At 40.9% G+C, this 26,427-nt stretch overlaps 2 protein-coding genes across 4 annotated transcripts in view; both read right to left on the bottom strand.

The window, feature by feature from the left end:
* fer1l4 (fer-1 like family member 4) overlaps positions 1-12,966 on the bottom strand; it is a gene marked incomplete at its 3' end in the record, with an annotated part of 25,213 nt that extends 12,247 nt beyond the window's left edge. The window contains exons 1-23 of the mRNA XM_008298659.1: positions 12,888-12,966; positions 11,899-11,954; positions 8,385-8,473; positions 7,868-7,967; positions 7,691-7,785; positions 6,665-6,709; positions 6,426-6,590; positions 6,272-6,332; positions 5,453-5,584; positions 5,017-5,079; positions 4,819-4,903; positions 4,573-4,741; positions 3,945-4,122; positions 3,410-3,596; positions 3,131-3,210; positions 2,810-2,935; positions 2,598-2,664; positions 2,353-2,456; positions 1,900-2,008; positions 1,106-1,334; positions 669-801; positions 478-578; positions 291-378 (exon numbers count right to left, since the gene is read on the bottom strand). Coding sequence (XP_008296881.1) covers positions 291-378; positions 478-578; positions 669-801; positions 1,106-1,334; positions 1,900-2,008; positions 2,353-2,456; positions 2,598-2,664; positions 2,810-2,935; positions 3,131-3,210; positions 3,410-3,596; positions 3,945-4,122; positions 4,573-4,741; positions 4,819-4,903; positions 5,017-5,079; positions 5,453-5,584; positions 6,272-6,332; positions 6,426-6,590; positions 6,665-6,709; positions 7,691-7,785; positions 7,868-7,967; positions 8,385-8,473; positions 11,899-11,954; positions 12,888-12,966 — 2,541 coding nt within the window. The remainder of the gene's footprint in view (positions 1-290; positions 379-477; positions 579-668; positions 802-1,105; positions 1,335-1,899; positions 2,009-2,352; positions 2,457-2,597; positions 2,665-2,809; positions 2,936-3,130; positions 3,211-3,409; positions 3,597-3,944; positions 4,123-4,572; positions 4,742-4,818; positions 4,904-5,016; positions 5,080-5,452; positions 5,585-6,271; positions 6,333-6,425; positions 6,591-6,664; positions 6,710-7,690; positions 7,786-7,867; positions 7,968-8,384; positions 8,474-11,898; positions 11,955-12,887) is intronic.
* cpne1 (copine I) overlaps positions 2,509-26,427 on the bottom strand; it is a 42,567-nt gene continuing 18,648 nt past the window's right edge. For 2 of the 3 annotated variants that reach the window (XM_008298652.1, XM_008298650.1), the window contains exons 2-16: positions 25,342-25,467; positions 25,073-25,252; positions 23,315-23,389; positions 23,119-23,190; positions 22,779-22,862; positions 22,600-22,689; positions 22,420-22,518; positions 22,255-22,341; positions 21,427-21,486; positions 21,072-21,205; positions 20,741-20,795; positions 20,573-20,627; positions 19,568-19,701; positions 19,246-19,482; positions 16,911-19,080 (exon numbers count right to left, since the gene is read on the bottom strand). In XM_008298652.1, coding sequence (XP_008296874.1) covers positions 18,964-19,080; positions 19,246-19,482; positions 19,568-19,701; positions 20,573-20,627; positions 20,741-20,795; positions 21,072-21,205; positions 21,427-21,486; positions 22,255-22,341; positions 22,420-22,518; positions 22,600-22,689; positions 22,779-22,862; positions 23,119-23,190; positions 23,315-23,389; positions 25,073-25,252; positions 25,342-25,467 — 1,605 coding nt within the window. In that variant the 3' untranslated portion in view covers positions 16,911-18,963. Of the gene's footprint in view, positions 2,520-16,910; positions 19,081-19,245; positions 19,483-19,567; positions 19,702-20,572; positions 20,628-20,740; positions 20,796-21,071; positions 21,206-21,426; positions 21,487-22,254; positions 22,342-22,419; positions 22,519-22,599; positions 22,690-22,778; positions 22,863-23,118; positions 23,191-23,314; positions 23,390-25,072; positions 25,253-25,341; positions 25,468-26,427 lie in introns of those variants that run through there. The other variant, XR_520852.1, reaches the window with a different exon arrangement.

Genomic DNA, 26,427 nt, shown 5'->3' with positions numbered 1-26,427 from the left:
AATAACCCTTGAAGCTTCATTGAAAAACAACTAGACTCATCTTGTGGGTTCTTGAAGACATTTCATCTTAATCAAAGAAAGCTTCTTCACTTCTAATACTCTGATGGGGAGTTTTAAGACGTATACACAGTGCCTTATAACGTCCTGCCACGAAAGAGTGTCCATTACAAACGGAGGAAGAAAACACAGGAGGGCTCCACCAAGAACCACAAAATAAGAGATAGGTCTGAGGTCTGATGGTTCTTTCCAAAGCTGTAGATGGTAACAGGTATAAAGAGAGGCAGACAAACCAAATTCTTCTTGATGAACTCCTTCCTGCATTTGTCCAGGTTGTTGGGACGAGACTGAGATCTCCTCTCTGAGAAAACGCTGAACTGTCTGCAGAGAGAATGAACAGAGGGAGACAGCGATGAGACACAGAAAGAAGGATGAATCCTGTCACTTCAGACTGAACTGATTCTGATCATAGACACCGACTTGCAGGTGGCCACCAGCTCCAGCAGCACCTCCACCAGACGCTCCTTCGCTTTACTCCTCGGCCTCCTCAACAGAATTTCCACCTCGTCCAGACCGATCTCCTGAAAGAGCAGCAGAGAGCAGCGTGGGAGATGTAGTATTCATTGTCTAATACACGTCAGTAGGGTAATTAAAAGTCACGTGACCCTCACCAGTCTGTCGGCCATCTTGCTGAGCCAGTTAGCCTGATAGAGTCGGAAGCTGTGATCTTCAAACTGGCTCCAGACGAACAGACAAGGCTTTTGTTTCACTGAAGGAGGCTGCAGCTGAAGACACTGGAAGGACCTGAAAACCAGGTGAAGAGACAAAAAGAGAAAGAAAGAGAGACAGAAGGGAAGTCTGTTACCAGCAGGTAACTTATTACAGGTAACTACCTTCTTACAGTCAGTAGAGTCCTTCACAGCATCATCTAAATGTCAAATTACACAACATTGCAGTAATCGGTTCACTTCTAACTTTAACAGCAAAGCATTTCTTCTGATGTGACATTAAAGACGAACAGTTTACATTTGCTATGTTAAAAAGTCAGACTCTGGATGTGAATGAGGATGGTGTCCTGGTTACCTGTGAAGGTGCCGTGATTATTTACCTGTCATACTCAGTGGGCTGTGGTCTCATAGCAGCAGACACTGATCTGTTCTCAGGTTCAGGATTCTGCACTTCCTGTTTGTCCAGCTCGTCCTCCGAATCCAGCAAACCCTGAGACTCCTCGTTCAGATCTTCTTTGCTCCTCCTCAGATCCTCTTTGCTCCTCCTCAGCTCCTCTTTGCTCTGGCTCCTCTTGGACTTCCCAATCACCGCTGCCTTCCCATAATTCCCTGCCAGAGACACAACAGCAGATGGAGGTCAAGGGTTTGATGTTTGACAAATCAGAGCCATGTGCACTCAAGATGGTCAAGCTCAATTCAGGCCCAAATCCTGCTACTTAGAAATGATTTTAAATCCAAATTTACCCAAATTCATGATTTCAAAACAGAGCCCAAAACCCAACTGGCACCTACATTGTCCAGTGCCAGAAATTTCACTTAGGATGTTCTCTTGACTTCAGCAGTGAGTTTGTCCTGCTGAGTTTACAGAATTTGATTTGATTTCTGACAAACTTGAACCCAAAACCTCCTTGCTGGTTTGAAAGGCATTTTAGCTCTAAAAGAAATGTCCTAGTTACTCCATTTATCAGAGTCAGAATGTGTAGAGGGATTTTCAACTTTCCGAAGCTCCTTGTAACTAATTATTTTTAAATTGTTGTTAAATCTGAAACATCTAGAAGATTAGAGGGTTAATCACAACACTAGTCATCTAGCTATTCGACAGTTACCATAAATGCGAGGTGCAACCTTACAGTCAGCAGTCCTTTCATCCAGAACACAAGTTAAGAGTTCTCACCGATGGAGAGCTCAAAGCTCATCGGTCTGGTTCCTACAGACGGATCCATCATGGTGACTTCAAACAGAGACGCAAAGAGCAGAAAATCCTCCTTCTGTCCAAGAAAACCCTGAGGACGGAAAAGAATTCAGAACTCATCCTCTCCAACCTCTTTTGTTTGCTTTATACTGGATATCTGCTCCCTGTGCAGTTTTATCGGTATTTATTGTCGTCGCTATGCAGATGATATTCAGTTATACATTTGTTTAAGACTCCAACATTCTATTTGGTTGACTCAGCTCAATTAAAAATCAGATGAAAGACAATTTATAACAACTTAATGCTGAAACTGGAGGTCATCTTTGTGTCACAGATAAACATAAATACCATTTTCTCTCAAATATCACAGATGCTTCCATGACACAGTTTATTTAATATAACAATCATGATGGAGTTGATGGTGATGGCACTGACCTCAGGGAGAGGATGGATCTCCTCAATTTCCACGGTAACAGCCTCCGGTACCTCGACCCCCGCTTCACCTGAATCATCGGCCAACGTACTCACAGCCTGAGACGCTACGAGGACACAAACCAACAGGATTTCATTTTTCCTTTGCATTTTATTTGAAATTTTGTGTTCTGGAAGTTGACCAGTTTCTGCAGCATCTCAACTTAAATTATGACGAGAAACAACCTGTTAAAGTTTGTTGGACTGACCTTCTTTCTTCTCCTTCTTGCTGTTCCTCTTCTTCCTCAGTCCCAGCTTCCCCAGCGCTCCTTTGACCTTCAACAACAAGATGAATCAGTGGGATCGTAAAAAGAGATGATGAGGTGATGTGAGAGCTGCAGAAATCAGGTGAGTATTACATAAAATGTTATCCAATGTATGGAGAGGTAATCGAGTCTGACAAAACTAATAAAGGACCTACCTTTCCTACGGCGGCAGAGGCTGTATCCGTGGCGACGGCGGAGGGGGAATAGTAAACCTCCATGGAGAGAGCGAGGAGGATTCGACCACGGTAGAAGAGTCCTTCACCCAGACCTTCATTCAAAGCCTGCAGAAAAGTTGAGACTGGATTAGTCTACTTTAGCTCTGCACTGCTGACCTATTAGCGCTGTTATTGATTCACTGAGATTGACTAATTGATTGAGTATGTCATCAAAAATAAAGGTGGACATGCAAAGTGTTGACAAGGTGTATTTTTTAAAAATGGAATTATTGCTATACATGTTTGGTTTGGCTTATTTACCTGGTGGACGTCTCCAAGGGTGGAGTTCTGAGGAGACCCATAGAGATTGACCCAGTTTGGTCCAAAGGTGGGATTAAACCCTGTGGAGAGAAGACAAAGGTATTTCCTTGTACAGTAAATTCAGTAACAGACAACGATCACGTAAAGTGGTTTCTGTTCAAAGGTTACATTTAAGTCATGTCCTTCTCATCACTCTGACATGAATGAGTGTTTTCATTCACCGGTTACAAATCATAAATGGCAAGACTTCTTATGACAGTATGGTCAGACATATTGTACCGTTCCTGGTTGGGTCGGAGATCTGCTGTAGGTCCAGGAAGTGCGTCGCCAAGGCGATGTCTCCCATCTTGGCGTCATCAAGGATCTGGACTTTGATTCGCTGAGCCAGAGGAGGAAACTGCTCGATGAAGGAGATCTCCTCGTTCCAAACTGGAGAGCTGGTGGCGTTGGCGACCGACGTTTCCCCCTGAACACAGACACACAGTGGGATTAGAAAGGTTCAGATACGGAGACTCCTATTTAATTAGTATCACAACTAACCCTTTTAGTCCAAAAACTATCAGGAACTTTAGAATGAGAGGAAGAAGACTGTCTCTTGATCTGTTTTAATCTGACTTCTTTTATAACTTGTCAGAGCCTAAATGTGATTTTAGTGTTAATGGACATCACAAAACATCTACTGCTCATTCTAACATTTGAGCTTTTTGTAGTAATTACTTGTTTTGTGAATGAACTAGGGGAAACTGAAACTGTTGGGAGATATATGTTTGAGCAACAATGTTCCTAAAACATCAGACAACATTTGTCTGAGTACCTGTTGTCCAGCGAAGGTCACCTTTACGTAGGGATCAATGAATACTGCCCGATCAGTGACAGACATCTTGGCCATCAGCCCTGCCTCCATGGTCGGCAGACCCTCGGCCCTGTAGATCCGAACACGGAACCGAGCCCACGGACGCTCAGAAGGCATACCACGAGGAAGCAGCAGGTTCCTGCAAGAAAAAGCCAAAATCAGGACTGCAAGATGAATAAATAATGAACTTAACAAAAAAAGACGTAAACTGGTTAGTTTAGTTGTCAGAAAAAGACATGCACAGGATCTCATGACACAATATTTTCTTCTTAATCTTCAGCAAAAATATTAGAGTTAGATTAGCCCTAATATCTTTTAAAGTGATAGCAATGGTTAGGTTCCTGTGTGTCCCTGTTGCCCAAAATGATATTTGGAGTTCCTCAGGACTCAATCCTTCTTGAGTCCTGAGGAACTCCAAATATCCGTCTTCTTTTATTTAGCATTACATGCCTCCTTTAGACAATTTCTGTAGGAAAATAAACTTGAATTGATCATAAATATGCATAGTTTTATGCCGTTGTGTTTTTTGTATGTCGACAATGACTGATTTGAAGAGGAAATAGGATTTTTACATTGTGTTATTACTGACTTTTCTATGTCTTCACTGGCTCCAGATGAGGAGGCCGGTGGCAGACTGGGCATGCCCAGAGCGTCTCCCTTCATCAGCACATTGAGGCTGGCCTTAACGTAACCCTTGATCCCGGACCGGGTGTCTGCCGGGTCGGTGAGAGGAGCCCACTTCTGGTAGAAGCGATGGTCTGAGGAGGCAGAGAGGTCAGTGAGTGAGTACTGCAGTATTTAGACCAGAGTACTACAGTGGGAGCAGTACTGGTACCTGGCTGGTTGTACACGGTGGCGATGTCAATCTTAAAGGTTCCAATGTGGGTCATCAGGAAGGCCAGAGTCCGTCTGTGGAACACCTGAGAGGACATAACGTCACAGGTGTTCAGTTTGGCTACGCCTCCACAGGGCTGTCACCATGGTAACAGCAGTAGAAACAAAAATAGTTAATTAGTGAAACAGCAGAACTGACCTTTATCTCTATGACTTTATCAAAGAAGATCTGAGAAGCCTCCTGAAACTCAAACTGGAAGTTCTGCAAGAAAAGAAGACAAGAGGTAACAGTTCTCCTGTATTCCATTGTTTTCCATTGTATTCCATTGTATTCTATTGTACTGTATTCTACTATATACTATACTGCACTGAACTCTACTGCACTGTATTATACTTTATTGCACTATACTGTACTGCAATGTACAGTGATGTATTCTACTGGAATGTACTTTCTGCACCATAATCTACTGTGTTCTAGTGTGTTCTACTTCCTTGTACTGTTTCCTGCTTTACTGTATTCTGCCTTCCTGTATTCTACTGTACCTGACTGTACTCTGCAGTACTGTTCTCTACTGTTCTCTACTGTTCTCTACTGTTCTCTAATGTGTTCTACTGTTCTCTTCACTCTGCTGTACCTCGTTGTAGAACGGACAGTTGGTGGATTTCTGCGTCGCCGTGTGTTTTTTCTGACCTCCAACTCTGACGAACACTGCAGGGTTTATGTTCACTCCAACCAGCTTCTGAGCTTCCAGGATGTTCACATTTACCTGCACATACATAAATCCAATATCCATACTGAGTTAGCAGACAAGAATATGTTTCTAATCGGTAAGGTAATAAACGTCCAGTGTGCAAAAAGGAAGTTAAGTGTAGGATTCTTTCACTGAAAACAGTTATGTTGCAGCTGGCGCTATCACAGTAATGAAACTTAAACCAAAAAGTAAAATTAATGATCCAAAGCTCTCTACAAAGTTCTTTACATGCTGTCATTTCATGCATTGTTAACATAGAAATACTAGCAGAGATACCAAATATTGGAAGAATTATTAAGGAAAAAGCAAACATTTTAAAGTAAAGTTTTAATAAACTTGAGGGGGACAAAGAACAGAAAGTACTACGAGGTTCTTAGTTTAGTTGTTGAAAAAGCCATGTGGATCTGATGAAGTACTATTTTTTGTTTCACAAAGTGGACAAACCTTTAGTTTGGAACCTCAGCAACATATTAGAGCTGGATTGGCCTCAATATTTTTCAAACTGATAGCAATGGTTGCTTCCTACGCATTCAAATGGAACAAAGCAATATTTGGAGTTCCTCAGGGCTCAATCCTGGGGCCTCTTTAATTTACCATTCTCCCTGTCATTTCATGCATTATTACCATAAAGATAACCGTTATACAGCTGCTTTAATTAAAGGAGCCCATCAGAAATCTGAGTGTGATGGATGAATGAATCACCTGGAAGCTCTGGACTCTGGGCATCGCTGCTACAGCACATCTGGACAGCGGCCTGCAGCGACTACAATACACAGATAAAACACACAGAAGGTCAGTCTTACTGCACACAGATGAGTTACAGGTAAACTGACAGGCAGGCAGGTGACCAACTGACCTCAGAAGAGGAGTGAAGATGATGTCTGAAGTCTCCATGTCCATCAGGTCGTCGTCATAATCATCGTCGTCATCTTCTTCGTCTTCGTCTCCCGTCCGAACCAAACTCTGTCCCAGACGACGAGCTTCTCTGTCCCGTGGATCTGGACGGCTGAAAGTCTGCAGACTGAAGCATCGGCATCAGTAATCAGAATCAGTTCGGCTGAGAGAATAAATGCATAAATTTGTGTAAATTCTCACCTCGTCGGGTCGTCGAATCCTTCATTCCTGATGACCAGAGCTGAGCTGGGGATGGACAAAGACGAAAAACAAATTGAGAGAAAAGAACAATCCTCTCTGTTGGTCTACTTCTCTGTGGAGTGTAGATGTGCTAACAGTTTCCCTCTGCTTCCAGTCTTTGTGCTCAGCTAGGCTAAACACATCCCTCAGGGGTTGACTCCACAGAGACAGATATTGCTTGATTATAAATGGAAATCTGTTGCAAAAAACTGTTTAATCTTTGACAGGCTTAAGGACTTATTGAATTCTGGTTAAATAATAAGTTTTTAAGTAGACAATATTTTATAGATATTAAGATATTATACAAGTTCTGTCTAATACTGCGTCTCTCTCCGTCACTGTGTTGAGTATATTTAAATTAAACTACAAAGAACATGAAAGCCTGAATGGCAGAATGTTGTCACCTTTTCTGTTTTTTGGTAGGATTTAATATGTAAAATATGTCAACTCTGGTATAATCACACCTTGAGTCACACTACAGGGTGTTAACTGCAGTGTTTAGTCTTGTTGGGTTACTTTAATCATGCCAATCATAATCCTTTTTACTGTTTTATCTCTTTTTTGTTGCATGTTTGCATCTTATTTACTTGTTGAATTTGTTTTCTAATTGGACATTTGTCTTGTTATATCTCTGATTTCGAAATATGCCATAAAAATAAAGTTCGTATTAGGGTTTTTTTTTAATCATTTTAACACACTGATGAAGCAGAAATGTTAAGTTTCTGAAAAGAGCTTCAGAAAAACACAATTTGTGAGCCATGTTTTGCCTTTTTTGTCATTTGGTGCCTCTTAGTGTTACTATAAAAACTTCTAATCTAAGAGTAAAACTTAAACTGTACGACCACTAAAGTCCAGTTTAAAACATGTTTGTGAAACCAGTGGACGTTCCCCTGTCATGACATCAGAATTTAGAGTGAACCAGAAGGATTGAATAAACGTTGCAGCTCTCCTTTAAAGTTCAGGTTAGTAGAAAAGACGTCATCATACTCGTCCTTGTCTTCGAGCGTCAGGAAGTCGAGTCCCTCCCAGTGACCTGCCGTTCCCTCCACTGGATGGAAGCGAACGTCCAGCTCGATGTAGATCTGCAGAGAAGCAGACAGATGTGACCGAACACCGCGACTCTTCTTCTTCTACATGCAACAGTGTGTGTTTGTGCGTCCTCACGTCTGTCAGGCTGTAGTTGGCATCCGTGAGCGGTTCCCGTAGCAACAACCTCCCGGAGGTGACAACATGCTGGAGGCTGATGACCAGCTGACCGAGGAGTCTGCAAACATGAACACGCTCCGATTATCACTGATTGATTTGTGTGTTTGTGTGCAGATTGTGTATCCTTGCTTTAAGAGTTCAGGTTAGAACTTCAGCTTTGCTTATGACTCACAACATTAAATGGAAAATAACAAGATAAAGTCTTAGTTTTCAGACTTTCAAATGTATATTCAAGTCAATTTAACTAAAATTTTATTTATATAGACACAATTCATTCATCTAAAGGCAGCTCACACAGTCAAGTAACATTTCTAACCAGCTCTATCAATGTGAAGGTGTCAGAATGGAATTTTAATCCAGGTACTGTTTTACAATCACAAACAAAAATCTTCTATTGCATTAAATAAAATGAATGAAGTCAGAGTTGTGTGTGTGTGCCAGTGTGTGTGTGTGTGTGTGTGTGTGTGTGTGTTACCTGTTGGAGAAAACTTTACTGCAGTTGTAAACACGGACGGACAGAGCTTCATCACTGATTCCTTTACCGTAGTGCGGCCAACGGAAATGCTGCACAAACACACAAAAAGGTCGATTACACATTTTTTTTTGCACGCTTTATATCTTCATATGTCGAAATCGAAGGTCCCTATTTACTGATCTTCTGAGCTTTCAACTGCATTTACAGACTTCTTTAGTGAACAGAGCTGTACATTGGTGACCTTTAACCACGTCTATGAACTTATTTATCAGCTTAAACTCAGGTTGACATGAACACATACACTTACACATGCGATTAAATTTAGGGTTTTAGGGAATTTCATAGACGGCAATCAAAGCAGCAACCGTCTGACTAAAGCTAAACAAGCTGCTGCCCTGTAAGTTGAGGAAAGTCAACATTTAAAGGCGACAAACTTCACTAAAGGTTTAGGTTATGGGATTTTCTACTGTTTACTTACTCAAAGTAACTTAAAGCCCAGATTCATTTATTGAACTATTTCATCATTTGTTGATTCAAAACAAATCCCAGTAAGCTCAGACACATCACTCCTCACTTTAACCTCTATTGTAATCCTCTGGTGGATTTAAAAGGCAGGTTGTCTGTTTTTTATATGCTTTTTTTATCATCAACAAAATGACACCATTTATCAACCAGAAACCACAAAAATCATCAGATTTCCAGCATTTCTGTTAGTTTCATTGGGAAAATTAACCTGCTTTGAAAATAAAATTATGATGTTTTATCAGATTGTTTGTTGTACATGTTTAAATTTTTTTTTTAAATAGCCCAAAAGAAACAATTTGCTCGAAGCAGATTCTGTAAAAAAAAAAACTAAAAATCTGTATTCCTCAGCACAACAGTGAACACAGTAGAGACAGTAGAGATATATTATATACAGCGCCCTCCATAATTATTGGTGAAGATGTGTTCTTTAGCTTCTAGTAAATTCTGTTTTTTTTCTAAACAATATAGGATCACAATGAAAAAAAGAGGAAAATTCAACCTTTAATTCAAGTGCATTTATTCAGTGTGAAAAACATCCCACATTAAAAAATAATTATTTTACATCAGATCATGTGTTCCACAGTTACTAGCACCCTGGATGTTAATACTTTGTAAAACCCCCTTTTGCCAACAAATCATTTGAGTTGAGTTGAAGGTTACATTTTTCTACAATTTTCAGTATGAGAGGATGCTTCTGCAATAAAAATTGAATTTATTTTAAGACTTTTAACACATCTTAACCAGAGGTGCCAATAATTCTGGAGGGCGCTGTGAGTAAACAGTTAAATATATAAAGCATGTTGAGCCTCCTTGTCTGTCCAGTGTTGGTAACACCTGTGGACACTTGGAAGTAGTTATGGTATTTTTTAAATAAATACTCAGAGAACTTCTAATTTTCCTTTTTATGATTTCTATCATTCTGTTTCGTGCTACACAGAAGACTTTTCTGAGTTCTCGCTCCTCCTTCATGGTTGTTCAGGACTTTATGTTGCAGTGAAAAACGAGACAGGAGCCAGAAAAAAAATGGTTCACAACAAAGCCAAACTCAAACCAGAGCGATAAGGAAGAAGCCGTTTCTTTCTTTACTTTGGACAGTTTCCACTTTACACATGAACATGTAAGGGTTAAATGTACTCGGCTGGTCACACCTGAAGAACAAACACCTGTCTGAGGAGCACTGTTCACGTCACACAGAGTTCCCTGAATCAGTCTATCAGTCAGCAAGGTTCACGTCAACAGACACATGATGTCATGAAAACAGGCCGAGGCTTTGCTTCAACAAATATGTTCTCCGTCTGTAAAAAATTATGTAATCAAATGTGTTTTCAGGAGATTCAAAATCACTGTGTGACCATCAGGAGGAAACGTTTGATGTTGTTTCTTCGGGCTGTTGCTATGGAGACGCCGTAAAATTTATCCGGCATGTTCTGCAAAACTCACAAAGTTCAGAAACCAAACAGCTCCTTAACCAGCTTCATGTAATATCACTGAAGTGTCCAGTGATTCTAAACTCTATCACCTGTCATAACTGTCAGATTTTTAATTTTGAATAACAAAACATTTTTCCCACGAAGGACCAAAAACAAATACTTTAGAAACACTGTCCTGATAATTTAAGTAGAAACTCAACAAAAGTGAATCCATCATTGAAACTAAACCTGTGATTTCCAATCAGGCTTTTTGTATGAACAGCAGAACTTTCTCCGTTGTGGACCTATGAGCTGTGTCTATGTCTGCATCATGGATCCACATGGAGAAGAACTGAACAGAGGAACTGATAAATCTGACTGAGAGACTTTAAAAAGGTGGAAAAGGATCCATGAAGATCAACTCAACATCAGTGAAGCCCAGTGTGAGCAGTAACCAGGAGGTCTAGAAGGAGCCACAGTAGCTCTGATCAGGGCTGCAGTGGTCGTCCTCCTACAATGACTCCACACACAGTGAACTACTTTCATGATCCAGCTGTTAAAACAGACAAAGGCAGCTGCTTCAGTCTTGGTCCAGGAGTTATCAATGGAAACCAGAGTGAGTGTGAAGCTCAGACAGTGTGAAGGACACTTCAGAACATCAACCTTTGTGGACGGAGGACACAAAAAAACACCTTGTTGCTGCTCAAGAACATGAACAGAAGCCTGATGGATGTTGGAGAACATTCTCTGGTCAGATGAAGATAAACTTGTTGGGCTCAGATGGAGTCCAGATGTTTGGTGGGAACCTGACCAGGACGACCACAGTGAGTCCTGACAGTGAAGAAGGAGGTGGGAGTGATGAGAAGAGGCTGATGATGATATTTATAGGTGAATGTCTGTGAATAAACCAGAATACTGGCTGACTAGATGACTAATATTCCAGCAGGAGAACCATCCAAAGAACAAAATCACACAAGACTTTCTACACAAGAACAAATTAAAAACTACGTCCTGGACCGTACGCCTCCTGACTTCTTTAGACACAAAAATCCTGTCTGAAGATATCAGTTTGATATCACAAGTTCATGTTCTTTCTCAGACCTGCCAGTGCATCAGAATCCAGCAGAATCATGTCAACAGTAGGCGTCTGTGTGTGTTGAAGGAGTGGTGCTGTGTATGTTCTGGAGGAGCGGCTCAGCTTCCTATCAGCTCTGTTAAAATAGTTTCAATCTGACGAACACAAACAGCTGCAGCTACATGCTCTGCCACCGTTCTGTGTGTGGGAGAAGGCCATCGCCCAGCACACACACACACACACACACACACAGAAAAATCTGATGAACGTCATGTGATCAGAAATCTCGTCACCTCCGTTTTCACCCAAACCGACCATCTGTAAATGTATTATACTGTACGTAGGCAGAACTCTGTAGGTGTCTCATTCGCTTCAATACATTCAGTTTTATCAAACCCTGGTGGATGTCAGAGGAACTGCAGCTCAGCACACGTCAGCCACGAGGCTGCTGATTGGCTGTTGCTACAGATGTGCTGTGATTGGTCTGAACAGCATGACCACTGACCTCGTTGAAGATGGCGACGTTCTCACACTGCAGGACTCTGGTTTTATGAGTGAAACCTGGAGGACAGACAGACAGACTGGTTACCGTAGCAACAGCAGGGATGCTTTAGCCTCTGCTCGCCGTTAACCGGCAGGTTAACCAGCTGGTTAAACTAACCCAACCTAGAACACAGAGCGGGGTCAGAGCAGGCTTCGAGGATGCAGTGTCAAATGTAAGCTTTGGTACCTTTACCTGCTGACCATCACTTTTATCCACTGACCACAAAGACACACAAAAAACACAAAACAATCACAGGAACACACAAAACAACTATAAAGAGACACAAAACTACCACATAAAGATACAAAATGACCATAAGGAAAAGCAAAAAAATCACAAAAACCACAATCATGACACAATCACAAACAATCAAAATGCAAAAGGACTACAAGGAGACACAAAACAATTACAAAAAAACACAAAACAACCCCAAAGAAACACAAAAGGATCACGAAGATACACAAAACATTTACAAAAAACACAAAATAACCACAAAGAAACACAAAACGACAACAAAAAACACAACCCCACCACAAAGAGGCACAAAACAGTCACAAAGAAAGTCAAAATGATCACAAAGAGACACAAAACGACCACAAAAAAAACACAAAAAACCACCACAGAGAAACAAAACATCCACATAAAGATGCAAAATTACAACAACAGAGACACAAAAATACCACAAAATAACACAAAACAACCAAAAAGAGAGACAACAATCACACAAAAAACACAAAAAGAAGACAAAGGCACACAAAACGACAGCATAAAAACACAAAATTATGATAAAAAAACACAGAATAAAAGGTCAGTGGAGCCACTTGGCTGCTGACACTTCTGTGCTTTACAATCGTTCTTCTACCTTCACTGCAGTGTTCCTACAGTCGGCTGTTTGTTCTCTTACTGACAGCTGGAGGCCTGAACCATCAGCACTCAACAAGTGTTCTCACCTCTGAAGCTGAGCTCGACCTTCCTGTCGGACCGACCCGGCAGGTTGGAGATCCTCTTCAGGTTCACGGTGATGGACATGATGACCGACACCCGTCTGCTCACCTGTCCGTCTGCTCACCTGTCCGTCTGCTCACCTGTCCGTCTGCTCACCTGTCCGTCCGTCTACATGGTGTCTCTGGCTGCAGCCTTTCTGTGTAACTGTACATGAAGTGTGTCGGGGCAGGTCCTCGCTAATGTTTGAGAAGGCAAATAGAGTTGCTCAACAAGTTTCCTCCTTGGAAAACACACACACACACACACACACAGAGCCAAGATGTGACTTATTAAATATTATGGTTAGCGTCCTACAATATTATTAGTTGCACATATTTGCCTGAATAATTTAAATATTAAACTTTAAACCTGCCATATTATTAATTACACACATATAATTTTATACCTAATGCTCGACAATATTCAGAATTATGTCAATTATTAATAATAAAAAGTTGTTTTAAATATCAAACGTACCTCATACAATATTAATCATTACATACATACATTTAAGTGACGAATTCAAATATTAAAGTACAACAATTACGCAAATTAACCAGACTAATTAAATGTCACAGTTTGTGTCCTATAATATCATCAATTTTGCAAACTCATTTAAATATTCAATTATCATTTATTGTATACATTTAAATCATTTAAATATTAAGATACAACAATATTCTAAATTATGCAAATGTGTCTAACTCGTTTCAATATTAAACTTAGAACCTATTCTATCATTTATGAATTCAAATGATTTAAACATTAAGGTACAACAACATTTGGAATTGTACTAATTAACCAGACTTCATGTAGAACCCTATAATATTATTAATAATGTATAATTACCTGACTAATTGATAATTAAGGTTATGACCCCCCAGCACTACATTAATTGACTGTTTCTAATTAGATGGAATTTTAGCTAAAACTGAAATCCATTATGAGTCCCTACTTTGACTGGTAGTTATTAATAATAATCACTGACTTCACCGTTGAGAGCAAGCAAGTAAAACAATTTAAGATCTTTGTAAATAAATAGAACTTCTTAAACAGCCCACATTCTGATTTTTCCCTTTTCAGCTTTAAAAAACCAACAACCAACATAAAAGTAACTGTTCTGAACCAACAGCAACAGAATCAATGTTCTGAATTAAAGTTATTCTTCACTTCTCTGTCTGTAAAAGCAAACAATTTAATTATATAAATCCTATTATGTTAAACATGCAGGCTGGAATAAACAGGAGTTTAACTTTAAAGCTGCAGCTCTTCACACTGAAACACAACAAAGAAACTTTTCTTCTTTCCCAAAGTTGTTTTTATTGGATTCTAACATGCAGCATTCCACCAGACACTGGTTATACTGGTTAGTTACACTGGTTAGTTAATAGATAAAGAAGTGAGCAGTGCAGTTGGTGGTCACGTGATGCTGTCTGATCTCAGCCTGCAGAGGAGCAGCACGGTGCAGCAAAGCATCATGGGAGGTGAAGTTCTTCAACACTTTGCCTCATTTTTCAGTTTTTCTTTTTTTTTTGTTCCTGAACTGATGCTGTGATGTTTCCTCGTTTAAGTGATGACATCTCAACACCATGTGACCACGCGTACAGGATTACAGCAGAACTCAGATCTGGGCCGGATCCACAAAGTTGGTTTAATAATTCAGGCTTATTTCAGTTAGGCTTAGACTTATATTTGGGATATTTTGGTTACATAAAGCAAATTTAGTCAGGCTCAGTTACTCTGGAAACTTATGCTGGGAAACTGACCTGGTCCAGGGCAGGCTAACTGTCTGCCATGCTAATTAACATTTAGGCTAACTGTCAGGCCAACTAATTGTCGGGCTAACTCAGACTAACTGCCAGGCCAACTGTCAAAGTAACTGTCAGGCTAAGCCTCCATCTATGTGTCAGGCCAACTGTCAGACCAAGCGTCAATCTAGTCGTCAGACTAACGGTTAGGCTCATTGTTAGTTGATTGTCGGGCTAACTGTCATGCTAACAAACCTTTAGTTAACTGTCAGGCTAAGTTTCAGGATAACTGTTTGACTAACTGTCAGGCTGAATGTCATTTAACTGTCAGGCTAACTAACTGTCTGGCAAACTAAAAATCAGGCTAAGTGTCTGGCTAACTGAACTGTCAGACTAATTATTAGGCTAACTGCTAGTTGTCAGACTGCCAGGCTAACTATCAGGCAAACTAATAGTCAGTTAACTGCCAGACTGTCAGGCTAACTAACCGTACGTTAGCTATCAAGGTAAGTTTCAGGCTAACTGTCAGACTGTCAGGCTAACTGTTAGTTAACTGTCTGGCTAAGTGTCAGGATAACTAACTGTGAGGCTAACTGTCAGACTAAGCCTGACTAAGTCCAAGTCTTACTGGAAATAATCTTGACTATTTAATCCTACATCAAACTAGCCTGGTTGCGTGAAATTGAACTGAACATTTTTGGAACCAGTTTAACCGCAACTAATTCATCCAAGTCAGGTTTTAATCCAAACTTTTCTTATCTCGCTTAAGGGATCAGACCCCAGATCTCATCGTGATGTTCAGATACAGTCGATTTACTTCATTAACAGTCGCTTTGAAAATAAATGTGACGTTAAACAAAACAATATTTTCCTTCAGCAATGTAGAACCCAAAAGGTGAAAAACAAACGGCAGCTTGACGAAGTTCAACTAACAAAAATAATTTTTCAAAAATCTGCAGCTGCATGGAGACATAAGAAAATAAGTGAAGTCCATTTAGTGCATCTCAGCTGGTTTACCTGAACAAACTTTAGCAAGTAACTGGTAGGATTTTTTATTGAGATAAGCTAAAGAAGGTTTCCCACATAGAACACGTCTCTCAATGTGTTTTCAAACCCGGAGATCGAGCTAATCTTACTCTACATATTGGGGATTGGCACCGTATCAAAAAAACTGGATTGAATTGATGAAGAGACCTGGAAAACTCACTGGATCATTTTATTTTCCACCACAAGACAAAAAACGCTGGGAAACAGACAGAGAAGAAGTTCACTTTTGCTCTGTTTGCTTTCTGATTTGTCGTCTGTTCAACCTCTAATTTAAAACTTCACTGAGAGAAAGTTTATCACGTTTCAAAAGAGATAAACTGGAATAAATTCGATCCCAAAACAACCAAAGAGCTGCTACATAAAACACTCTTTCAACCAACTGATATGTTTGACGAAATATTCAGAATTTTACCTTTTCCCAACATCTCACAGTCGTTCAGCCGACTCAGACTGTGACATCTTTCTTTGCTCAACTTAACAAAACAATGCAAACAATATGACGTACAAATATATGACTTATAAAAAAAAAACCTCACAAATTGTCTATAAACTGGATAAAAAAAGACAAAAATGGCCGCTTAGCAATTATTCTTGGGTAAATGTTTCCTGATTTATTCGTCATTTCTTTAGGCAGCTCCAGCACAAGTGGTGATTAAAAGAGGTTAAAAGGTGATTTAACCCTCTGAACTCCAAACAGCAACTTCTAGGTTGTTGGTTTTTTTTGCTTGGGTCACATTTTTACTCTCTGTGGGCTCGTTTTTCACTCCAATATAAAGTCAAATACTTGTCACGTGACTGTTAGTTAATTTTTTGTATTTTTAAACAATCTGGTAAAAGCAATTATTTGAATTTTTTTGGCTAATTTTTAATGCCGAGACACGTAGAAAAAGAGATTTTGTTCAAATATCACAATTTCGAGCCTAAATTTGGTGATTTTCTCAACGCAACAGCACCTCACAGACAGAGGAAAGTTCGTTATCTGACAGTTTGCGGTTCTGTTAAATGTTTTGGCGATTGTCTTGAACACAACCTGCTTTTGAACTCTCTGTCAGGTTCTGAAGTTCAGAGGATTAAGTCAAATTAAAAACCACAATGTTCAAGTTCAGCCAGGGACTTTTTCTTTCCCCCATCTCTCCCTCGTTATTTCTCTACTACATGTAATAAAGGCACAAAAAATACAACATCTCCAAGCGGTTTAAAGTGGTTACAGGTGAAGCGTTGGCAGCGGTTTATTTCAATGTACCTCTGAATGACATCAAATGAGGCTTTGCTGCAGTACATATGAGTTTTGACACATCTTTAACACTGTTGTTTTCAGGTTATTCCACGAGTTGAGGAGATCATTGACACAGAAACATGGCGGACCTTTAAGAACCGCCGGTGTGATGCTGCTCAGCTGGCGTGTAAAATGTTCGTCTGACAACATTTTCGGCTGCGTTTCCACCAAAAGCACCCTGAACGCTTCGTCCCAGGAGCCACTCCGAGGAACTAAAGCTTTTTCTACTCCAAAATAAAGCCTCATGAAGATACCAGTGAATGAGTCGGCTGATAGCGGCTCCAACAGAACAAAAGGCAGAAGAAGTGAGTTCCTCAAAACGTTCTTAGTTCCTAGAAAAAGAAACGCGGCTTTAACGATTAACGGAGTCTTGCCTTCAATCAGAATTTCAACTTGAAGCCACCGTGTTTGCATATTTTCAGATGATTGACCGTCTGTTGGCTCCCAGCAAACATTCCAGTTTCTGTCAGAGGGTTTTCTTCAATAAGGCACTTTACAGTCAGATGCCATCTTTGCTTTAAGAACTTAATTGTCCTCTACGTTTTGTATGTCACTTCTTTTTTTAACTCTGTTCTAAAGATGTTTTTATCTCTAGTAGGGAAGAACATCAGATTTTCTGTGTCCACACGGCAGCGAAAGTTTGCATGGTTGATCAATAAGCCCGCAGACGGTTCGTTTCACAATTGTGCGACACGTGCGAGCGGTAATTGTCGTGAGTCGTGCTGCGTGGCATTCAAGAACATTCCAACCACCTGAACCGTGGCGCCATGGCACGTAAATGCTCCAAAGCAGCGTAAAAGTTCCTCTTCCCCAAAGTGAACTTACAGTTAACTGGTCGGACTCGGTTTAAGGGATTCAGCTTCACATGTACAAGAGTTGCAGGAGCGCTGGGAGCAGAGCGCCCCTGCACAAGGAGACGACTTGAACAAGGATAAAGATTAAATTCAAATCAAGGACAGTTACCGATTTTCACAAGAACTTTTTGAACCGAACCACTTTCAGGGCTTTTAAATGATCACTGAACAGAGAGGGCTGCGTTCAGACGATGCCGTGACGCTCAGGATGATAAACTGATGACGAGCTGAACTGAAAACAACATTGACATCGTGTTTGAAACGCCGGGAGCCAAGATGGCGGCATCGACAAACCGCTGAGAGTTGCAGTCCGGAAACATTCAAAGTAGCTGAGCAGCGTCACACCAGCGACACTAAAGTCCACACGAAGGCAACAGTAAAGTTTTTAGTAAAGCTATAAGGTTAAAGCTATGACTAGGGGTATATAATATCATTCATATACAGTTTTCCAGCATTAAGTGCAAGAGCAAAGTGCAAAGTATTGGCACCTGATGAATAAAGCTACTCAGAGCGTCCACACACACACACACACACACATACAGGCTGCAGTTCCTCTAACGACCACTAGAGGTTGCTGTGATAAAACTCAGACTGTATGGAAGTGAAGGGGAAAAAAACCCAACAACATACAGGTTTTAGCTCTCAGGTGATGTGACCTTCTTCTGTTACTACGGCAACAGTAAGACAGGTGGAATGTGGAGCCAAAATGGCCGACATGATGTGTGTTTTCTGTGTGCGTGTGTGGCTCTGCGATTATCTCACACGTGTTAGCAAACGCACGTGTGATCTGCATAGATATTGTGGAAGCAGCAGAAGGAATAAAATATAATCTGTACTCTACTATTATCATTCCACTTCTTAAAGAGAGCAATCTGGAAACAAAGCGGTTATAAAACTGATATAAAAAAAAGAACTGGGGATGTTTGCCCCTGGCATCCTGATTGGCTGACAGCAGAGTGCTGCTTTGTGATTGGCTGACACATCAGGTTGGCCCATGAAGATTGGTCGATGTTGGAGGTGGAAGCTTGCGGGGGAGCGTGATCCGAACCTGGAATGAGATGAAGGTGGGCTTTGGGAATGCAGGCGGTGTGTTTAGGATGTGTGGGGGGTAAAAGGTTTAGGATTTGGGAGCAGCTTGTGGTTTCGGTGGGTCCAGGCCTCTCATTTTGAAGTAGGACACCAGCTGGTTCGGAACCTCGGCGAGGACACACTGAGCCAGAGCCGCCTGGGGAGCCTGGACAGACAGACAGACGCGATATTAAACAATAAACTGATTGAAGTTTCTTATATGTGAACATTTTCTTGGTTCTTTCCTTCGTTTTGACTCCAAACTGAATGTCTTTGTGTTGTGGACAAAACAGGACATTTGTAATGTTGGACTGAACACACAGAGCCTTACGTCTTTGAACTGCCTGTAGGGGACGAACTGGACGATGTCTCTGGCGACGGCCTCCCCGACCGTCGACCTCAGCACGCCGTTGTCTCCGTCCAGAAGCTCCATGGCCTTGAAGTCTGCCGGCCCGACGCCCACGATGATGACGGACAGGGGCAGCCGCGACGCCCGCACGATGGCGTCTCTGGTCTGGTCGAAGTCTGTGATCTCTCCGTCGGTGAGGATGAGGAGGACGAAGTATTGCTGCAGAGACAAACAGACGCAGGTCAAACTCTGACTGCGTGTTTCTAGTTGGTTTACGTCTGGTGTTTTCAGTGTTGCTGCTCACGGAGGCGGTGTTGGCCTGAGCGGCGCTGGCGGCGATGGAAGCGACGTGGTTGATGATGGGGGAGAAGTTTGTTGGTCCGGACAGTTTGAGCTGAGGCAGAACCATCCGGTAGGCTTCAACAATCCCCTGAATTCCTGAGAGACACAAAAGTAAAGTTTGTTTAACTGCTGGAGACAGATTGGAAATGACTGTATTTCTAAAGAGTTCTTCCTAAAATTGTTCTCTGGGAAAAATAAAATGTAACTGTGGAATTTTTTTAGAACGTGTGTGTTCACATAATAAAGACGCGTTCTCCGTCGTAGATATAATCTGACTTCACCTTACTGATATTACAGCAATTTACCTGAATTAAAGTTCTTTCACAAAAACACCACCAAACCTCAAAGTAGTCAAGCCTCTGACCCCCAAAACCATCTGGCAGGTTTGGAAAGTCTGTTATCTTTCTAAAAAGTATCCCCAAAATGACACCATTTATCTGAGAGAAATTGTAAAAACAAAAACAATCGCTGGACTTTCGCTGAACTACTCAACGGTGATGTGTCAATCTTTACTAAATCCAAAAATACTTCTAGATATTTAATCACATCTGCTTTATCCGACATGTCTCATTTAAAAAATCACCAAATATAAACGATTTGCTTTAACTCAATTCTGTAAAACCCATTATCCATCAGTGACTCAGCTACAACCAACAGCTACGTGGGACAAATGTGGAAACAAATGAAAAATGTAAATAGTACAATATCTATAATATGTGGCGTCTAGTTTGTTTTTCCTCCAGTGTTGGCAACATGTGGACTCTTGACAAAATGTTGGGTATGTTGAGGTTTCAAAGGACTTCTGTACAACTCACTCCAATCCAACCAGCTCCTACAGTAAAATGCTACTTGCACATTAACCCAAGTCTAAAATTCTCACATATATAACGATGTATTAGTCACGTGATTAATAAAACGAGAGCTTTTACTGGTAACACGCTGACTAGAGGATGTTTGATCTGTGTACCTTGGCAGTAGGGGTTGGTGGGGTTGAAGTTGAGGGCAAACTCGTGGTGCGCCGCCTGCAGGATCAACAACACAAGAGTTAAATAAAATCAGACGTTTTACTTTAATAATTTGATCACACAACATCCCAGAATCACTTGTGTTGGGACTGGTTGGTTAGAGAGCCCACCTGGTAATCTGGAGGCAGTTTGGCTCCGAAACCGAACGCTGGGAAAAGTTTATCCCTGAAACAAGACACACAAAATAACGGCGGTTACAGTCAAATCAGTAAAAGCACTTTGGTAGCAAATAGAAAATCTAAACTGTTGGTTATTTATTTGACATCTGAGCAAACACTCTACTGTTTGACTTAGAAGTAATCTGATTACTGTGAATCCTTTAGGTGATATTTTACACTCTGCTGTATGTTTGTAAATTGGTGTTTCAGAAGTTAGAACTGGGTTTTGTTGTTGAGGCTGTGAGGTTCGGGTTGTGTAGTTTGCGTTTGAGTGTGCACTAACGTGTCGTAGTCCTGAACCACCTGACCCACAGACCACAGAGCAGACAGGTACTGGTTCAGCCCGTCCGGACTCAGGTAGTGGAGCGAGTTGGGCGAGCGAGGATCGCCGTTGGAGCCGGTGAAGTCGATCCCAACCTGCAACGTTCACACAACGTTAATACAGTCGTTCATTAATCAGCGCCTACTAACGTCCAATCACACGCTCATTAAGTGTGTTTTGAACTGGTCAGTTAACTGGGAGGTTAAGGTCTGAAGCATCCTAAAGACACCCAGATCCATCATCTTTCTGTGTCCTGTGTCACTGAATGTGATTGGCTGGTTAAAATAAACTATTATTAATGCTGATGTCGACGTACGGTGAAGTTGATCTGGCAGCCGCCCATCACATAGTCCAGGAAGGTGTACTGAGTCGCCAGCTGCAAACAAACAGAAACAAATTCAGGAGTCTTCATACGCAAGTCAGAGGAAAATAGATTTGTTAAGCAGCAGCGACGCACAGAAGCCACATCTCTTATCTGGCAGCCGTCAGTCTCACAGGACAGACACATCTAGTGCTGCAACTCAGGACGATTCCACAGATTAAACTTTCCTCCAAATAGGCAAAGAAACTATTTAAGTTTCATTTGAAGTGGCAAACTGTACGTCACTGTACAAAAGCAGCTCGGTACGAAATGGAGACAAAGGTTTACATGTTAAAGCGCAAAACTGTAGAGTTAAGCTATGATTAATATTTAAGCTCAACTCCAAAAGAAAGTTTCTATAAAAGCCCTGAAAGTGAAAAAGTAGTTTTGAAAATAAATATTAAACACAGATGAATTCTCAGCACAGTCGCTGGTTTTAACTCCTGTGTTCAGTGAGTCTGAAATAGCTGCTGGTTAACATTTAGTCTGAATGAGTTTCAGTCAATGCTTCATCCTCGTTCTGCTGTCTGACAACAGAAACAGAAAATGGCTTATAAAAAAAATAATAACGCTACCGGTAAACCCTGAAAAATGTTGAACATCAGACTCAATAGTTGGTGGATTTCTACGTTGTCCTACTGACCGCCTCAGTGATTACTTATGTCATGTTTAGAACTTGTATTCTGTCGCTAATCAAATAAAAAAAAGCACAATAATTGTTTCAGTTTTACATTTTAAATCTAGCCTTCCCCACAGGGGAACTCTGGGTAATGTAGTCTCTACCTTGCAGTTCTTCACCAAGACGACTCCAGAGTTCTTGTAGCTCTTCTTCTTCTTCTGTTTCTCAGGATGGATGCAGGCGAATTCCACCTGGAGGACGACACATTGCACACGTCAGTGGCTTCAGACCCGGCAAACAGAAATCTGTTCAATCCTCAGCGAACTCACCGGAGAACCCTGTCCTGCTTTCTGCAGCTCAGAGACTTTAGTGGTGAAAGAACCGATCAGATCGTGTGACCCGTCGCTGTCGTGGTCGGAACAATCCACCTGCGGGACGAAGAGGAGGAGGTTTAATGCGACGGATCGGACTGGTGCTTACGAGTGAAGGTGGATTCTGATTGGTGGAACCTTCAGCGTTTTGTCCAGGTCGCTGCTGCAGAACGTCTGCAGAGGAACAGAGAACTTCTTCCAGGTGGGACTCAGGTTGTTCTTCACCACCTGAACACAGAAACGAGGATCATCTGTTACTACAGCGACGTTGTCCGGATCACGTGTTCCAGTTCAGATGTTGAAACTTTAATCTTCACCTCTGTTCTGTGGACCAGCTGCCACTTTCCATCGTTGCCTTGTTTGAAAAACTCCAGGAACGGATCGGACTTCCCAAACGTATCCTGAAAATGCACAATGCTGCCGTCATTCTCTGTCACGTTGAATTTAGAGGAGATAAACTCATTTTCTGTACAGGTCATTCTGTAGTTTCTCATCCAGCTTTGTACACAAGTCCTCAGCTCTGGGTCACACATTAAAGCAGCAACAACTTTTCAGACAAACTCTGAATTCATGAAGAGCTGCTGCAGCGCAGTCCTGTGAACGTGGAGGATGACAAAGATGAGAATGTAGAAAAGCAGGAACTAGAAGCAGAATGACCTTCTTGTCGAGGTTTTTGGCCTCCAGCTCCAACACGATGGCTCTGTTGTCCCTAATCTCCTCGGCTGTGACCTGCAGAAACACAAACACTCAGTCTTCACAACATGCTTAACCTTTTAGGATTCTTCATGCACAAAACTTAACTTCAGATGTATCTGAATAAAATGACAAAGATTTAAATGTTCTCTGTACGTACAGTGATGGTTCCTTTGCCTGCAGGTTTGCCTTTCTTCAGCTGCAGAGGTCTGGTCACAGATTTACTGGCAACGATCTGAAACAGAGGAGGAGACGTCTTCAGCTGAGTCCCATCATGCATCAGTGTGTGACAGTCTGTCCAGCAGAGGGCGCTGTGGGTTTTATAATACTTGGTGGAACTGAGAATTATTTCTGCCTCCGAATAGAAACCCTGAGCTGAGGAATCACTGCCAAAATCCACAATGTGTTCACGAATATTGCTAAAAATACAAAATAAAAGGATCATTCTTTATAAAAAATGTAATTACATTTTTAAAAAATCTGAAAAAGTTCCCTCCTGACCTCCACAATCAGCTGTCTTTTTGTATTTACAGTAACTTCAGCACATTTTAATGAAGCCATGTAAAGTTTTAGAGCTACAGGTTCCTGAAGTTCATAATATTTTGTGCTTTTTCATTATTTTTCCATCATTTCTGAGCCTCATATCTTAATAATTACAGCAGATAGACATGTTATATTTTCAGGGATGAAAACACATTTGAGTTCTGTTCAAACTATGTGAAACATGGATCCTCCTCCATGTACTCCAAGAGATTGTAACTCTGAAAATCTTGAAGGCATAACTTGCTGTGGCATGCACAGTCACTCTGACTCAGTTTCCTCTTGTGAAACAACTTTCTCCATCATGACGTTCATTTTTAAACTATTTATTTCGACATTACAGAGACATGATTCCACTTAACCTCCAGAGGGAGTCAAAGCTCGACTGTAAAATCACACAGAGGCTGCAAAATAGTCCACGAACGACACAATTAATTCTATTAAGCAATTAGTCCATTGACAGAAAATTAACTGGCAAATATGTTGATTGTCAATTAATCGTTTTAGTGATTTTTCAAAAGCAAAACAGCCAAAAGATTCTCTGACTTCAGCTTCACAGATGGGAGGATTTGTTGCTTTTCTTGGTTATATGAGACAGTAAACTGAATATTTGTAAGTAAAACTGTTTTTCACTATTTTCTGACCCATTACAGAGGAAGTGAGTCGCTGCACAATTAGAAAAAATCCTGTAAGATTAAAGACTATGATTCTACTGAAAAGTGAGAAGATTTGGCTCATTTATTACAAAAATCTGCTTGTTTTTGTAATTTTATAAACTTAAACTTAGCAAATTATTGTTAGTTTTTCTCTTGTCATGTGTTTCCTGTAAGCTATTTTTTTCACTGACACATGAAGTCCTGCACCTCTACGGAAGTCGCAAAAAGTTGAAATTCTTGATTTTTACAAAACTAAAATAGTCTGGAATCTGCATGTCAACCATTTTTTTCCAAGTGATATTTAACTATTTACTTTTTAAAAAGAATTTCATAGATGTCTCCCCTCTGAGGTGTATAAACACTGCCTGCAGTTCAACTGAAAACTCCACGATTTTGTGTCACATCACTGTTGGTCACAGCTGAAGCCATAAGAGCTTCCTGGTTGCACTGAAGAGCACAGAATTTTTCCTTTTTCACAGAATCTACTCAAAGCAAACAGCTTATTTTTGGTGAATATTTAAAGTTGAAGTTTCCTGATTGAGCAGCACATAACAGGTGAGTAGTTCAAGGACTGTGGGAAAGCTTTTTATTTATTTATTTATTTATTTATTTTACAATTTCTGCCTGATAAATGGTGTCATCTTGGTGTTTTTTAAAGGATAATAATAATACCCGCCGGCTGGTTTCAGGTTCAGAGGGTAACTAAACCTGCCTGGTCCTACCTGTCCCAGCGTTATCTCCACCCCTCCCAGGTAGTCGTCGTCGCCCAGGTCAGGGCTGGTGTTGTCGATGTCGTAGATTCCCAGCTTCAGGTTCTGAACCGTCTCAAAGTGATAATCCAGTCTGAGCCGCTCACTGAAGGCAGGGCTGGAGTTGTTCTTCAGGCGCTCGGTGCGACCCAGCTGACAAACAGAGGAGGACGCGGGTGTTTGTTAACGGCTCGCTTTAAATGAAACCTGCCGTGAAACGACGACACGGGCGGCTGCGTTACCTCGGTCCACTTGTCTCCTGCCTTCTGCAGCAGCACACACAGAGGATCCGACTTGGACCCGACATCTTTGTCCAGCAGGTTGGCACAGGAGACAGTCAGCTCCACTTTAGAGACGCAGTCGGCCATCTGAGGAGGGAAAACAGAGAAATACTTCAGCATCTACAGCATCTATTACAGAATAAACGTCTGACGTTTGCGACAAAAGCGGCTGAAATATGTATTTTTATCAGAGCGTTTGAAATGTGAAAACAAAGCGACTGAAAACAGAGACAAGTGCACAGAATTATCCCCTGAAATACACATAAACATCAGAAAAGTTCCCCCGACGTCCTCAGAATCAGCTGATTATTTATCTGCAATAACTTCAGTATATTTAATGAAGCAAAGTTTTATCTTCACACTGTGAATATTTTCAGGCCCTTATAGTACACAGAGGTGGGTACATTTCACTTATTATTATGACTTTTTTCATCATTTATGAGCCTCATAACTTCACAAATACAGGAAATATTAAAAAAAGAAATTTTCAGGGTTAAAAATCACATTTAAATTAAATTAAAAATCTGCAACCAAGTCCGTTCTAAATCCATCCAGGTGTCACAATCTAAACAATAAACCTGTTTTTTGTTTATTTTCCTCTACAACCAACTGTGAGCATCAGTATTATGGGATGTATCACAGCTTTAACAGTATATCTTTGACGTAGAGTCACAGAAACAGTCACTGGTTTCCTGGATGTGTTTCTGTTTTCTGATAATTCAACAAAGAAAACTTTAAAAAGTGCATTCTGGGTAAACTTTCCAGGCTCATATCAGCATGTGTGATGGTGGTTGGTCAGAACAAGTTCTAGACATTTTTTTTAACCAACATTTGATACCAGAATCTTCTAGACATGATTCACTCTGTGGGAACATAATTTCTAAGTTGGTCTTATTTTAACATTCTATCGCCACAATAATGATGCTAAAAGTCGGTTAAAGGAAAAAAACATGATTTAGACTTTATCTTGTGACACCTGGAGTGGATATAAAATTGATTTAAATGTGTTTTTCAACCTGAAAATGTGTGTATCTGCTGTACTGATGA

This window comes from Stegastes partitus, unplaced genomic scaffold (assembly GCF_000690725.1).
Source record: "Stegastes partitus isolate 25-593 unplaced genomic scaffold, Stegastes_partitus-1.0.2 Scaffold1336, whole genome shotgun sequence".
Taxonomy (NCBI): Eukaryota; Metazoa; Chordata; class Actinopteri; family Pomacentridae; genus Stegastes; species Stegastes partitus.
The sequence above is the reverse complement of the archived record's forward strand: the minus strand, read 5'-3'. Positions and strand labels throughout refer to the sequence as shown.